The 13,587-nt window shown below is 33.7% G+C and overlaps 1 protein-coding gene across 3 annotated transcripts in view; it reads left to right on the forward strand.

The window, feature by feature from the left end:
• LOC122566806 overlaps positions 1 to 13,587 on the forward strand; it is a 230,127-nt gene that overhangs the window by 158,572 nt on the left and 57,968 nt on the right. For 2 of the 3 annotated variants that reach the window (XM_043724566.1, XM_043724569.1), the window contains exons 2-3: positions 3,587 to 4,025; positions 12,568 to 12,801. In XM_043724566.1, the coding sequence (XP_043580501.1) occupies positions 3,587 to 4,025; positions 12,568 to 12,801 (673 nt within the window). The remainder of the gene's footprint in view (positions 1 to 3,586; positions 4,026 to 12,567; positions 12,802 to 13,587) is intronic. The other variant, XM_043724568.1, reaches the window with a different exon arrangement.

Consider the following 13,587-nt stretch of genomic DNA (forward strand, 5'->3'; position numbering starts at 1 on the left):
TTCTTGAAACGCAGCCGATTCTTTCGTCGAATTAAAAGTTGGCTGCTGCAGACGCAACAAGCAGCGCGCGGCACCGCTTTCAATTATTCCTGCTCCGTTCGATGAATGCGTGCCTTAGCGTGCGCGCACGTGCGTACGCTCCACGTCTGTCATTAATAATACAGTTATGCAACGAGGTTCGTGCGCCATGGATATTAGTATCTCGCCGCAATATCGTGCAACGCCTATGAATCGAGCTCGATAAACGCAGCGTTAAAGGTATGCGCTTTGAACGCCGCGCTGCGTGTTAGCGCCCTTAAACGATCGCACGGAACAAGGAATCCTATTATTTTCTGATATGTTGAAAATACTCTGTTGCGTTGTTCTCTCTCGTGAATCGTAGAGAGGGCAACTTAATTCGATCGAACGATAGATAAGGTATGTGCGTTGATCTGAGCGATAAGGTTTGGATAAATTTTATTCTTAATGTAGAGATAAATTAAAAAGAAGAAGTTTGAATGATAAATCGTTTTCTTTCATTAATTTTGAATAGTACAACTTAATTCAATCGAACGATGATTAAGATGATTTGTGTGACTAGATGTGGACAAATATCGTTTGAAATTAATATTCGAAAAGTAGTAAATGGAAATAATTGATCATGATTGAAAGACAATTTGTGAAAGGTAATTTCAGAATCTACCGTTATGACGTTCTTTTCTCGTTAATCGTGTTTAGGGCAACGTAATATCAGAGCTATAGATATGATACGTTGATTCGAAACGGTCATATTTTTTTTACAAAAGTAAGAGGAAAAGGATTATATCTTGAGATAATGAGTGTTTTAACTTTAAAACATTTCAAAGATAACACAGAAAGTAAATTCACTTTATGTCAAGATATTAATATCGAATAGTCGGTTCGAATAACCGGTCTTGCCAAAATTGTTTTTAAAACGATGCACAGATTCTACAAACGAAATAATTAAAATTCTAATTCTGGATGAATATAACCCTTTTTATAGTTCCAGATTTTCTTTTAAATAATCCTATTATCCTTCACACTTTTCAGTCCATATGCTTCCGTCTCTCATTTTTCATAACGATCCTCCCGCCTTTTTGGACGAAAATGAAAAATCTACTACGCCTACTGGCGTATCTCGTTAAAACGTTTACTTTCACGTGAGCTCTTCCAAATGAGAATGGCGTCATTAAAGAGAGTTGAATAATTAATTTATCTCGATATGGCGCTTCTTTACGTTGAATAATATATTTCAGGTGCTAACTTTTTGAAACGAATCAATAATTAAATGAAACGTGTTATATGTATTTCTTTCATTAATTAGAGGGTATTATCTATCTTCATTAGTAAGGATTCTTAAATGCGAGAAAGAACGATGCTTTTAAATTGTGCTTCTTCTTCTTGTAATTATGTTTAAACTATTATAAAATTCTCTTTTAAAATAAGATACAAAAATATTTGTTTTACTTGAATTCGTTCGACTGAATTTATCCTAGGCTTTGATTTATGCGATTCATTGAATTTTTATGAAGGTAAAAAGTATCTGATAAAGTCTACGAGAAATGTGAATTACGCAAAAATGCTATAAATAAAATTAACGATATTCACAGTAAATGAAATAGGATTTTCGTAATGACGATACTCGCGTACAATATTAAAATTAATTGCATCTTGAATTTAAATTCATGTGTCCAAAACGACCGTAGAAATAATATAGTAAGAAACAATTTTAATACGAATTAAGCCGTCAACATATTCCGATGACCCTATCGAAATGCTGGCTATGATCCAGGCCCATTCAAAGCGCCAAAGGAGTTTGATACCGACGAAACAGATTGTGAGGAACGAACAATCAGTGCACTGTTACTGACATGAAGTATTCTCGGAATGCATCTCGTAAATTAGTGCTAAATAGCTTCCCAGCTTTAAATCGTCTGTAGCTATGAACTGAATACAATATTTAAGATAAGAAGCGATATCTTCCACTTAGTAAATAATTTGCAAATGATTTTATTTACTATCTATAATTTAAAACACATAACATTTTTACTTGCCAGTCATTGCAACAGCGTTATTGTCGTAATGTTATTAATTATTAATAAATGTAATCGCGTATGTTTATATAATCATCCTAAATAATTGTTCAAGAGTTTCTACTTGCTCTTTCTTGTTTGTAATTATGGCATTAAACGTTGGTAAATTTTTCCTCCTGAGTATTCGATACGTAGACAGTAAGTACATACATATGCAGCTTTAGCGTACAATATTTGAGTATAAAGTTCAATACACTCTATGACGCAGAATAACTCTCACTCTCAATTCCATTCAGCTATATGTATATATCTTCCACACACTACATACCTTACGCTTATACATTCCTTCTTTCTTTATTTTATATTCTCTCTCTCTCTCTCTCTCTCCCTGTCTCTCTCAATCTTCTACTCGCTTCAGACAAATTATATAGACATTACTAAAAGACATTCAATCAAATTCAGACAAAAAAGCTCTAGCATTTTAATTTCAAGTACTCTCGGTCCTTCATTCCTCTTCTAACACTTGAAACTCATTGTCAGTTATTATACAAAATTACCTTTTCCCAAATTTCTTTTCCCACGCAATCCAAAGCTACTCGACCTGCAAACCGCACGATATTCAAAATTATACCGCGAATGTTTGTGTAAATTCGCATCTTTTAAGCACACACAGCTAAAGAACTGAGATTTAAACGAGAATCTGTTTCACCAGCTAAATATTATAACCAATCATTCTCGAAATATTATAGCGAATTACTCGCTATAATATTGCAACTAAACTGCGGATATACATATTTGCCAATTTTTTGCGAACACAACTAAAAGAGTAAGACATAGTTAGGGGCTTGTTTCACTTACCAAATATTATAACGCGCACTGTACTCTGGATATCTATATTTACATTTCGATTCAACAACGAACAGTTTAAACTCGTGAACCAGGGAACATGAAATTCTACCTGCATATTGCTTCCATGACGCAAGCAGCCACTAAGACAAGATTTTTCGACATTCATCCCCTAAGGGGATGTGGAAAAGAAGTGGAATGTGTTTTTACGGATTCCTCGATGTCCCTTAAGCTCTATGGGATTCATAGCTAAGTTTATAAGAAATATAGCGTTTTATATATTTTTACTTATTACGTGCATTCCGCGTACTTTCGCATTCCTAAATTCCTCATAACTAAATGCATAAAATTCCGCACTCGGATTATAACAAATTACACATTAAGTACTATAACGAGTCTTTCGCTAAGCATAACGAATTGTTCACGATATATCTTATCACTCACCAAATATTCCGTTTTGAACATTCTACACATTTCTCCCCATTGAATCGCATCCTCCGCCTTTCAATTTCCCCCCCGACAATTTGCTTCTTAATTCACCATCCACTCAATTCCCTCCTAAACACTCAATCCAAATCACCGCAAGAACCGTAAGAAAGAAAAGCCTGTAACGGTTGTTCGCAAGCATTCAGCGTCTCAGCGCCGATATCTATGAACCCTGAACGTCACTGAGCAGCGCGTAAAACGGAATGGCATGATTGTTGCAGGCGAGGAAGTCGTAACCGTGCCTCCGGCGAGCGGAGGTCAGGACAGTTGGAAAGTGCAAAGGCTTTCGTTGAGCGGCGAATCGCCCAACAACCGTCGTAAAGGCTGTCGTCCTCAACTGCAGCCAGGCAGCAAGCGTACACGGCCGGCGCCCGCTACACCGGCGTTATCCTGCAAGGCCAATGCCAAGGACATCGACGAGTACCTCGACTGGCCGAACAAGGAGAACACGCCCGGAAATGCCGTGAACGTTGCCGAGGGGACGACAGAGGCACAGATCGAGAACGACAGTCCCAACATGGGGTCGAATTTGAGTCGACACAATGGAAAGGGCCTCACCGGCCGTAGAACGCAGTCGTCGGGAAATTTGTGCGATCCCAAAGGGAAATTGAACAGTATGGGCAAGATACTAATGCCGTGTTCGAGCGCACAGAGAGAGAGGTGAGCATGATATTTGTAATTTTTGAATTTGGTGTTGAGTAATCGGAGAAATCGATAATGGTTTTATTGCTGTATGGTCTTGTTGTTATTTTATTTTTGTTAAAAATCTTGAATGAAACTTCCAACATTTTTAAGGACTTATATTCGGTCGATGTTCTGGGATATTTATTGTAGATATTGAACGTACTTTTGCTTGTAAACTAATCCTCTGTTTGATCGTACAACTTCTACTTCAAAATTCTGTGTACTGAATTTTCCTGGTTATAGTTAGGTTAATGGAACTTCGGCTTTTTATTGAAAAGTAGTGACTTTTTTTTTGATAATGTCGAGTGTGTACATGATCTATGTAGGGCGGTTAAGAAAGAACTGAATGTTTTAAAATGATCTAACGTTTATTTAGCTTACATGCAAGGAAGTATAAACAGAATTAAGTTTGCTTATGGAAAAAGATTAAATGCATTAAATTCTCTTGAATTTTCTCGACCTGTTTGCTTAGTTTTTCCAATATTGAACTACGTGCGCACTGCTTTGACGTCAGACATGCTTTCCCCAACAGTCAAATAGCGAACCAGTACTCTCAAATTTTCGCATAAAATCGCTATTGACTTCGTCCATTTTTTCCCTTAATGTTTCAAGATTTTGATCGTTTTTATACTCCACTGTTTCACCATGAAAACTCTTTCTTCCGTAGGATAAACATTATTTCAAATAATACATTAATTTTGAAGACAGCTGAAAAGAACTCTCTGTTTAATACAAAAAAATTCTTAAAACTGGCGACAGTGAAACTTATCTTGTTAGAAAATATTTCGATTTAAAACATTCAGCCTTTTTCTTCTCCATTGCGCAAATTTGTGTATCTTTAAAATAATTGTCGTTTGAAATAGGTTTCCTGATAATTTAAAAATTGTTGGATGATAGCGATCGAATAGGATAATTAAGGTTACTGTATCAATTGTCGTAACTAAGTAGTAATTGAGTGCTAATTGAGCTCGTGCTTTAAAGTATTTATTTCTTGAGAGTTTTAGACCAACTTTTTTAACGATTGGCAATTACTATCTTGAACGCTTTCGTATAATCTAGAGCATCTTAACAGCTTGTAATTTAGTATATCACAACAAATTAACGTTGCAATTTACAAACAATGTAACGGAGAATATTTCACCAAGATCTACGAAAAATTGTTGTGCTTTATAATAAAACAACAAATCCATGGAATTTTGATTGAATTTCTCGTTTGAACTTCAACTCGCATCAAGCATTTATTTACGTCGTTTCAATACTTAAATGCACAAAAAGATATAAATTATTTATGTCATTAGATATATCGTTGAAATAATAAGCTGAACGAGAATAATAAAATTCTAATTCTATTACTCGCAAACAACTTTCTAACTACGGAGCAACATATATTTTCTTCGATATAACAACCTACTTTTCATAAAATATGTAATAAATATGTTTATTTTAATCAATACTAACAAACGTAGTTAAATTAAACAAAAGTGCAAAGAAGATAATCGACGAAGAAGCTACAAACGAATTGATAAAGGAAACTTTTGTATAATCTTCAACCAGTGAACCGAGCAACTTTCGAAGGAATTATAAAATTAATCGAAATAACATTAACAACGATCATCTTCGGGAATTTATTCGAACAAAAATCTCGGAAAAGTACGTACATAGAAATTTTCGTGGACTCTAAAACGGAGAAAGAAACGCTCGAAGAGAGAGTAAGTGATTTTTCGTGTTTCTAATTCGGTCGAGTTCTTCTTACCGTGCCAAGAACAAACAGAATTTAATTTAACGATAAAGTCGGTGGATACAAAAGGTCCGAACGATTGGAGGATATAAAAGGAGAGGAGGTCGGTTCGCGATCGATTCTTTCGCAAGATACTCCCAAGCCGCGTTATCGAGCTTAAATGGACTATTGATACATTATTGCCCAAACACGCCGATTCTAATTAATATTCAGTCAATGTTTGCCTTACGTTCAGTCATACAACATGGGTTTAACATGCTTGTCGATTCTGTCTCGATCGTGTTAGCACGAGAAGAACGTGATCGATGAAAACTAATGAAATGTACTTTGAAAATCCGGAGCGATTCTATTAAATCGTTGCATAATACAATGTCGTTTCTCAACGTGATTTCATTTTTTTGTTTAATCATAAAAAGATCCGACAATTGTCTTTGCTTGTACATTATTTTGCACGGAAAGCTTCAAATTATTATCTTCTTCGTTAATTTAGTAACAAGAATTATATTCTAGCAACGGTATAAAAATCAGCTTCAATTTATTCAGCAGCTTATTTTATTATTTTTCACGTTAAAATTAAAAAGTAACGAGAATAAAACATTTATGCATTAATCACCGACTGCATTTATTCGAAAGACTCGGTTTGTTAAATCGTTATGAGTTCAATAACGTCAAATAAATATATATGCTCCTATAATTACTAATATATAATTACTGAGATATAATTACTAATTACCTTTCTTTTCATTCTAATAGTCTTAGCGAAATCGTATTGCAAAGTTAAACGATTACTTTCGATCCCGGTCTACTTTACTCGGAATTGTATTTATTACCTACACTAATTAAACGTTTTAAACGCTAAGTACCTGAAATATTTTACCCTGGTATTCTCGGAAACGTATTTCCGAATTAACTTGGTTCTTTTGACAAATTTCTTTATGTACATTCCCGTTACGCCGCGTTCTTCGTGCGCTTCGTATTATCACTTAATCATCCGACATAACTGAATATGCCAGGTTAACGTAGTTAGTTTTTATTGTGTGGAAGAATTTCGTAGGCAGGACAAAAGGGGATTTCACTCGTGCGAAACTACCGAGGCATTCGTTTTGCTCAACTATCTTTACTGCCTCATCTTCTGCATGAATTTAATTACAACGCGCTTCCGCCTACAGTTGTAAACTCTTTCCGAATAATGTAGTTCACAGTTTAACAGGTATGGAATTTACTGCCTTCGATTCTAGAGGAACCGGTAGAGGGAAGTCAGTTCAAAGCGCTTTCTGTTGCGCTTAATTTAAAAAATGATAGGAACTGATGGATAGCCTTCTTGAAATTTGAATCAATAGTGTAATGATAAAGAAAAGCAACTTTATTCGATAATGGATAAATTTAACAAAAAATGGTATTCATCTGCCATGACTTTAGAAATATTGAAAAAAATTAGAATACGACTTGTACAATAGTCTTTCTTTATTGTCTTTTTACTGACATTTATTGACGTTTACAATCTCAGAAACCACTATAATCGATCATTGACTTGGCTCAGCTGAAATCATAGATTGAATTTTATAATTTTTTGGCTCGAACCATCTCTTTCAAAAGCATTGACAGTTGTAACGTTTGATAAAACATTTTTACGTTATCTTGTGCAAAGGTTGAACTAGTAGTAACGTATGATTCAACAGCAAAGAATTTGTCGCGATATAAGGATAAAGTATTACGGTAATTTTTCTGTTAGACGTATCACATAATGGGACGACCTTTTTCCAACAGCTATGCGTGAGTTAATCTTGTATATTCCATCTTGATTTTTTGTATCTTGACCTCGTTCTAGAATATTGATGTGTGTCTTTTAATTTTAATTCTTCATCATATGACGAGCACCAGTTAACCCCAGTTACTTTCAACCCCAGTGAACCTTGCTAAACATTGATAATTAGATAACGAGACAAATTTGTTTCAAAAGAAACCATTTCGTTTGTTGATGTGTGACAAAAAATACAGAAACTTGAAGGGGAACTTGTAGAGAGAGGATATTTTATTTAAACGAAGGAAACTGTCTATGTAATTACTAAAATAATATTGCTTTTGTAGAATCGTGTGGATTTCAGCGTGAATTTATGAGAAATTTCTACGAATCTATTTGACAGAAGCTGTTATTAAAACAGTTATTTCCATTTTAGAAAATACAACAGAACAAAAAACGGTACACCTATAGAAAGAGAGTGTCTTATTCATATATGGACGATTGGTTGAATAAACTTTATCAATTTTTCGGCATTTGTACTTTTTAATTGTGGCAGTTTTGTATATTTTCTAACTAATTCGATAAAAATATTTTCACTTGTAAAAGAAATTACTTGCAATATCGTATCGAGGCGTGAATTTCAATTCTGATTATAGAACGGAGAAACACTTAAGCGATAATTTTCAATTATATGGATCGTGATCGTGTAAATCGTGATTTCGTGAAGCGAAATAGCGATAACAGATTAATATATTCATTTTGCGCTTGTAATTATCTCACTGCTCTGCATGAAAATTACAAAATTAATTGCATGTCGATTACTAAACATGAACTATTCGATATTAATGAAGATGAAATTAATGGCTACACGTCAACACTGAATCATCTTCGCATAATTCGCTTTGTATTCAAATCTTGCAGCATTTTCGTGTAGCTGGTAAATAATTTTTCAAGAGAATCAGTTACAAATTAACAGATGTTTCTAAAAATATAAAAACTACCTCACTCTTTAAAGATTTTCGATATCATTGCAAATTTGAAATATCTTTCATTTATAAATAAATATTTCCTTCTCTCGTCTATGAAAACTAAAGGACAGAGAAAATATATTCGTGAAATATCACAAGTGAGGCTAGCAAAATATCAGATACTGATAAAATATTTCCTAAAGCATTTTTAATCTATAGACAAATATTTCCCCGCTGTGAATAAAAAAATAAAAATATAACAGAAGCGTGCAAGGAATAAAACCAGTGAAATAATACGAGCCGATAACATATTTTCTAAAGTATTTTTAATATGTAGGCAAATATCTTCCTACGCTTTATACAAATTAAAAAGACAATAAAAAATATTTTAAATTATTCGATAAATTAAAAAATCCATTCAGATCTCATCTGAGAAACTTCTAAAAAATCCTTTTCACCTCGGCTTAAGAAATAGAAATGAAAATGCCTCGAGTCATCCAAATTAGCTACAGAAGAGGATAGTAAATAGTAATAAATCAAGGTTGAATCAAGGGAAACACTACTCATAAACGGAATTAAGCGCGATGCTGTCGTGGATTCCTCGTTACGAGATAGTGCTCAGCCTTGCTTGAACAACCAACAACCATGGAGTATAATGTGGCATAACAGGTTAGTCGCGAGATAATTTAAAGTCCCTTTAAGGTCGGTCAGTCGCGGAACTGGGGCGGTTTCCATTAAATCCTCGTTTGCACGAAAACGGATGCGAGCTGCGAGGAAACAGGGATGAACAGGGTAAAAAGCAGAGAGACACGGGTTAAAAGGCGCACGAATCTTGATCTCATTTGCGTAAGTGCTGTTGTTCAACATGCTCACGATGCAACAATATCGAACGACGCATGAAAGTACTTTTCTTCGTGATGATTCCTTTATGTGAGAGAACTATTGAGGTGAAAGGAACCTGTAGGAACAGAACTGTATTGTATAGGATATTTTAAATAAAGAAAATACGAGTACAAATGGATCGCATTTATGAAAATGACTGTACTAAGTTTTAAGATTAATAGAAAATATTCATGTAAAATATAAAGTACAATATATGTTATACTATTAAAGGATTACTTCGCTTTCTCTGTTACTGAACAATCAAAAATTGTTTGATAGCAAAGATTAATCTTTAGATCCGTAAACCACACCAATTTCCTTCCTGATCGATTCTAATTTATTCATCCTATTTCGATTTATCCGATATCTGTTACTCAATGTCCAATACTTTCGAAACGTAACTTGCAAATTCTTTAATTAAATTACAAGAAACGACAGCAATCAGATTCTAGAATACAAATCCTCTCATTGACCTGAAAGATCAACGAAACAGCTACGAGTTTAAATAGCCATAGCGAATAATGAACACGACATTGGAATATTAGAGAAACTCGTCACGGGCACGTCATAACGCTAAGTAGAATTATGGTCGATTAGAAATGTCTACGCAGTATTAAAGTGTACAATTTGTTCTTGAAAATTCCCAAGGTCTGAACGTTCTCGCGTATGTTTTACGACAGATATATTGTAATATTGGAAATGGTGTCACGTGCAAACGGCGCGAAAACTTATAACACGTAGTTTGTCGTGAAACCGCTCATCATGTCTGACAAGCTGCGTAACATGTAGACACAATCGTGACGTGAAACGAAACTGAGATTCGCAGTTTGTCCCTTTATGAAAATTCTTTTCTACAACTGTACCGTTATAATTATAGGGGTCAATCGTAATTTCGGCCAGAATCGAAAGAATATTGTGACACAGGATAAAGACAGTTTCAGAGAAACGCTAAATACAAATGTAATGTGTAACAATTGTATTGCACCTTCTTTGCTATTGTTATCTATTGCGCTATTAGTTACTGCAATGGTGAATATTTAATACCATTAAATTAGGGTTAATTCTTCGATGATGGACAAGTTTTAGTTAGAATAGAAAGAATATTATGACAGATTGTAAAAATAATAGTTTAGGAAAAATGTTATATGCAAGTGTAGTACATTACAATTATATTGCAACTTATTCTTCGTCGTTGTTAGCTACTGTTTTAATATTAACGTACTAAAGATTAGCGCTATTTGACAGTTATAACGAGGTGCATAGACAATCAATAATTTTATTGATATTACCACTTATTGATTACACCACTAGAGAAGAAACGATTCCTTGCTTATCTTTGATCTTCATTTTAATTAATTCCAACAACGATGGTTCTACTCCATTTACAAAAATAATCGTTTTGCATTAATGCAAATATGACACACCCGTGCTACGACTATATCTGATAGCATACGACAGCCACATGCTTTATATGTCGCTTGTCAAGATTATGAACTGTTAATACAAACGGAGTGGCGATAATGTCAGAAATTTATCGCGTGACATTTGTCGGTATGTTTATGAGTTACTCTGTTTTACAGACAAATGGAAATTGGAATTTAATACTTGTGAAGGATAAAAAATAATGACGTTATGATGGTCAGTATTTCGCGCGTTGATAAACTTTAAAATTAATTTTAAAGTGGGAATGTCTCTATGCATGAATGGATACAACTTTGTGTCGTAATAGGATGGAATTTTCATAAAATTGACAAAATTTAATTAACGTAGAACAATGAATATGTAATGAAACATTTCATTCTCTTTCATAAATATTCGAACTTTTATCGTTCTGCGAAAAATTCTGCAAAATGCACACATTAAAGATTTTTCGTAGCTTCCTTTATCTGAAATTCACGTTAGAATTGATCAAAATATTGTAATTATTAAAATCAATAGTCTTATGCCACTATTTGTTAAATTATTAATTCAAATATAAGAAGAACTTTGGTAGAAACAAAACTTCTGTTACCCATTGTAATTAAATTAAAAATAGAAAAAAGTGTGCAATATTTTTAGCCAATCGGGAATTGCTCTATTGGACGATAATATTTTGTTGCAGATCTTTTCCTATGGAAACGAAAAAAGTATAGCTTTGTCGCTGAATCGAGTCTCCGCTATTCCCACTGTATGTTAAAACAAATCTCGTATGTACACGTGCCATCTAACTCAGGAAAGTGAACAAACACCGAACTATGTGAATTATGCAAACATCGACAATGCGTTTTCCTGCAACATATGCTTTTCTTGTTTAGTCTCAGGTTAAATATCATTGTTTGAATTGGTAATTGGTTATTTCATGTCTCACGTAAAAAACGTGAATTATATTTGTAATATGATGCAATATAGGGCACGATATATATGCGACAAAGTGTTTTAAACATAATACAATATTGAAACATATTATTAGTATTATCAAAGCATATTACCGAATATTTCTAGATTAAAAAATATGTTCAATATAATATCTCTAATATCCACGAGGAAGTGCCACGAGGAAATAACATTTACATGCAAAATGTAATACTATAGAGATAAATATTACAGAGATAAATATTTGTGTAAAATGACAGGATATTTCAAGTAGAAATTATAAAATAAAAGTAATTGAAGTAATAGCTGTATTCGCGTAAATGAAGGAAAATGTTTTAATGTCATTCCATTTATTTTGATAAATAAAATCTGCGCCTGGAAACTAAATTTCAAATTTTATATATGTACAGTAGAAAAATTAAATTTTAATTACCGCAATCTTCGTTCGTTTTAATTATTTGATTATACGAAATCTCATTTATCTGTTTTCATTTTTAATTCTCTGAATTACCAACATTCCTAATTGCTAGCCGCGGCATACAATTTTCGAATAAAACACAAGGTAACTTTTGATAACGATAATTGAAAAATAAAATAACAAAGATCTTCCTACTTCTTTTACGCGTCACGATAGACGCATTATTACGTTTGCATGAAAATGTTAATAAAATTCCAATTTCGTTATTTCATCATCTTTGTTATCGTTCGAGTCTTATTTTAAATTAATGTTAAATTCTTAAATCGGCGTATTTTATTTCATGAAAATGTTAGATTGACGTTTGAGCCATCTTATGCCTTTTTCGCGAGACATTCAGAACAAGTAACGCTTCTTTGCAGATATAAATTCTGTGGCTCGTTACCCAATCATCTAGATGACAAGGACGTGCTGGACGACGATCCGAAGGAAAATAATAACGTAATGACGGATACTATCACCGGGAATCTTGGTGGAACTCTGCCACACAAGAAACGATCGTTGGGCGTACATTTTTCAGACGGTGGACCAACTGGAACTCTGGATCTCGTGAAACATCGATCGCAAGACTCTCTCGATGAAAATGATCCTTGGAGGTATGCCATCGCTTACTTTTGCACACGATTTCCTTAACAGTAATGGTATACGCATATAGATCGAATTTACAGCAAATTATCTATGCCGATTATCGAATAATATTGGAAACGAAATATTATATTTCGTTAACACTGCAGTTGAAACGAGCTGAAATTTGTTGCATACGCTACGGCACCTGTCTCGTAGAGTACTTTAGCGAATTTAAAAATATATCACTAGATTTTACTATAGTTGTTGAAAAGGAGTAATTAGGATTTCTTATAGTGTATTGTATGATGTATCAAAGGTAATATTTATGTGGTTACGCTAGTTCTAGTATATTACAGTTGCGTGTAGAGTTAATTAAAGGAAGAAATTTATGTGGGAATGTTGAATAAATGTAACGATACTATTTAAAATTCTACAATTAAAGAAACACATTTTGGTTCCATTTTTCATTGCAACTAAAATCATATTAAAATGGCAGATATTACGTAAAAGTGGTATCGCGGACCCGTAATGGCAAAATTGCAGCATTCACGCAATTTGCATAATAACTCTGCAACTAGACGAATATTGCAACAACGTGTATAAACGAATGCAAATGGCAAGGTATCTACTTCCTAGCATTTCCGTAAAAACTGACCGATTTTTCGAAAATTTCATGGAACGACAGGAAACTTAGATAATAAATCTTTTAACGAAATTTTATCCCATTTGATCTGAGAGATTATCTTCTTACACGCAAACCTATTTAAACATAAACTATCATATTTAAGTTACTTCCTTCTTAAACATGAACGTTA

The sequence above is a fragment of the Bombus pyrosoma genome, linkage group LG4, assembly GCF_014825855.1.
Source record: "Bombus pyrosoma isolate SC7728 linkage group LG4, ASM1482585v1, whole genome shotgun sequence".
In the NCBI taxonomy this organism is placed as follows: Eukaryota; Metazoa; Arthropoda; class Insecta; order Hymenoptera; family Apidae; genus Bombus; species Bombus pyrosoma.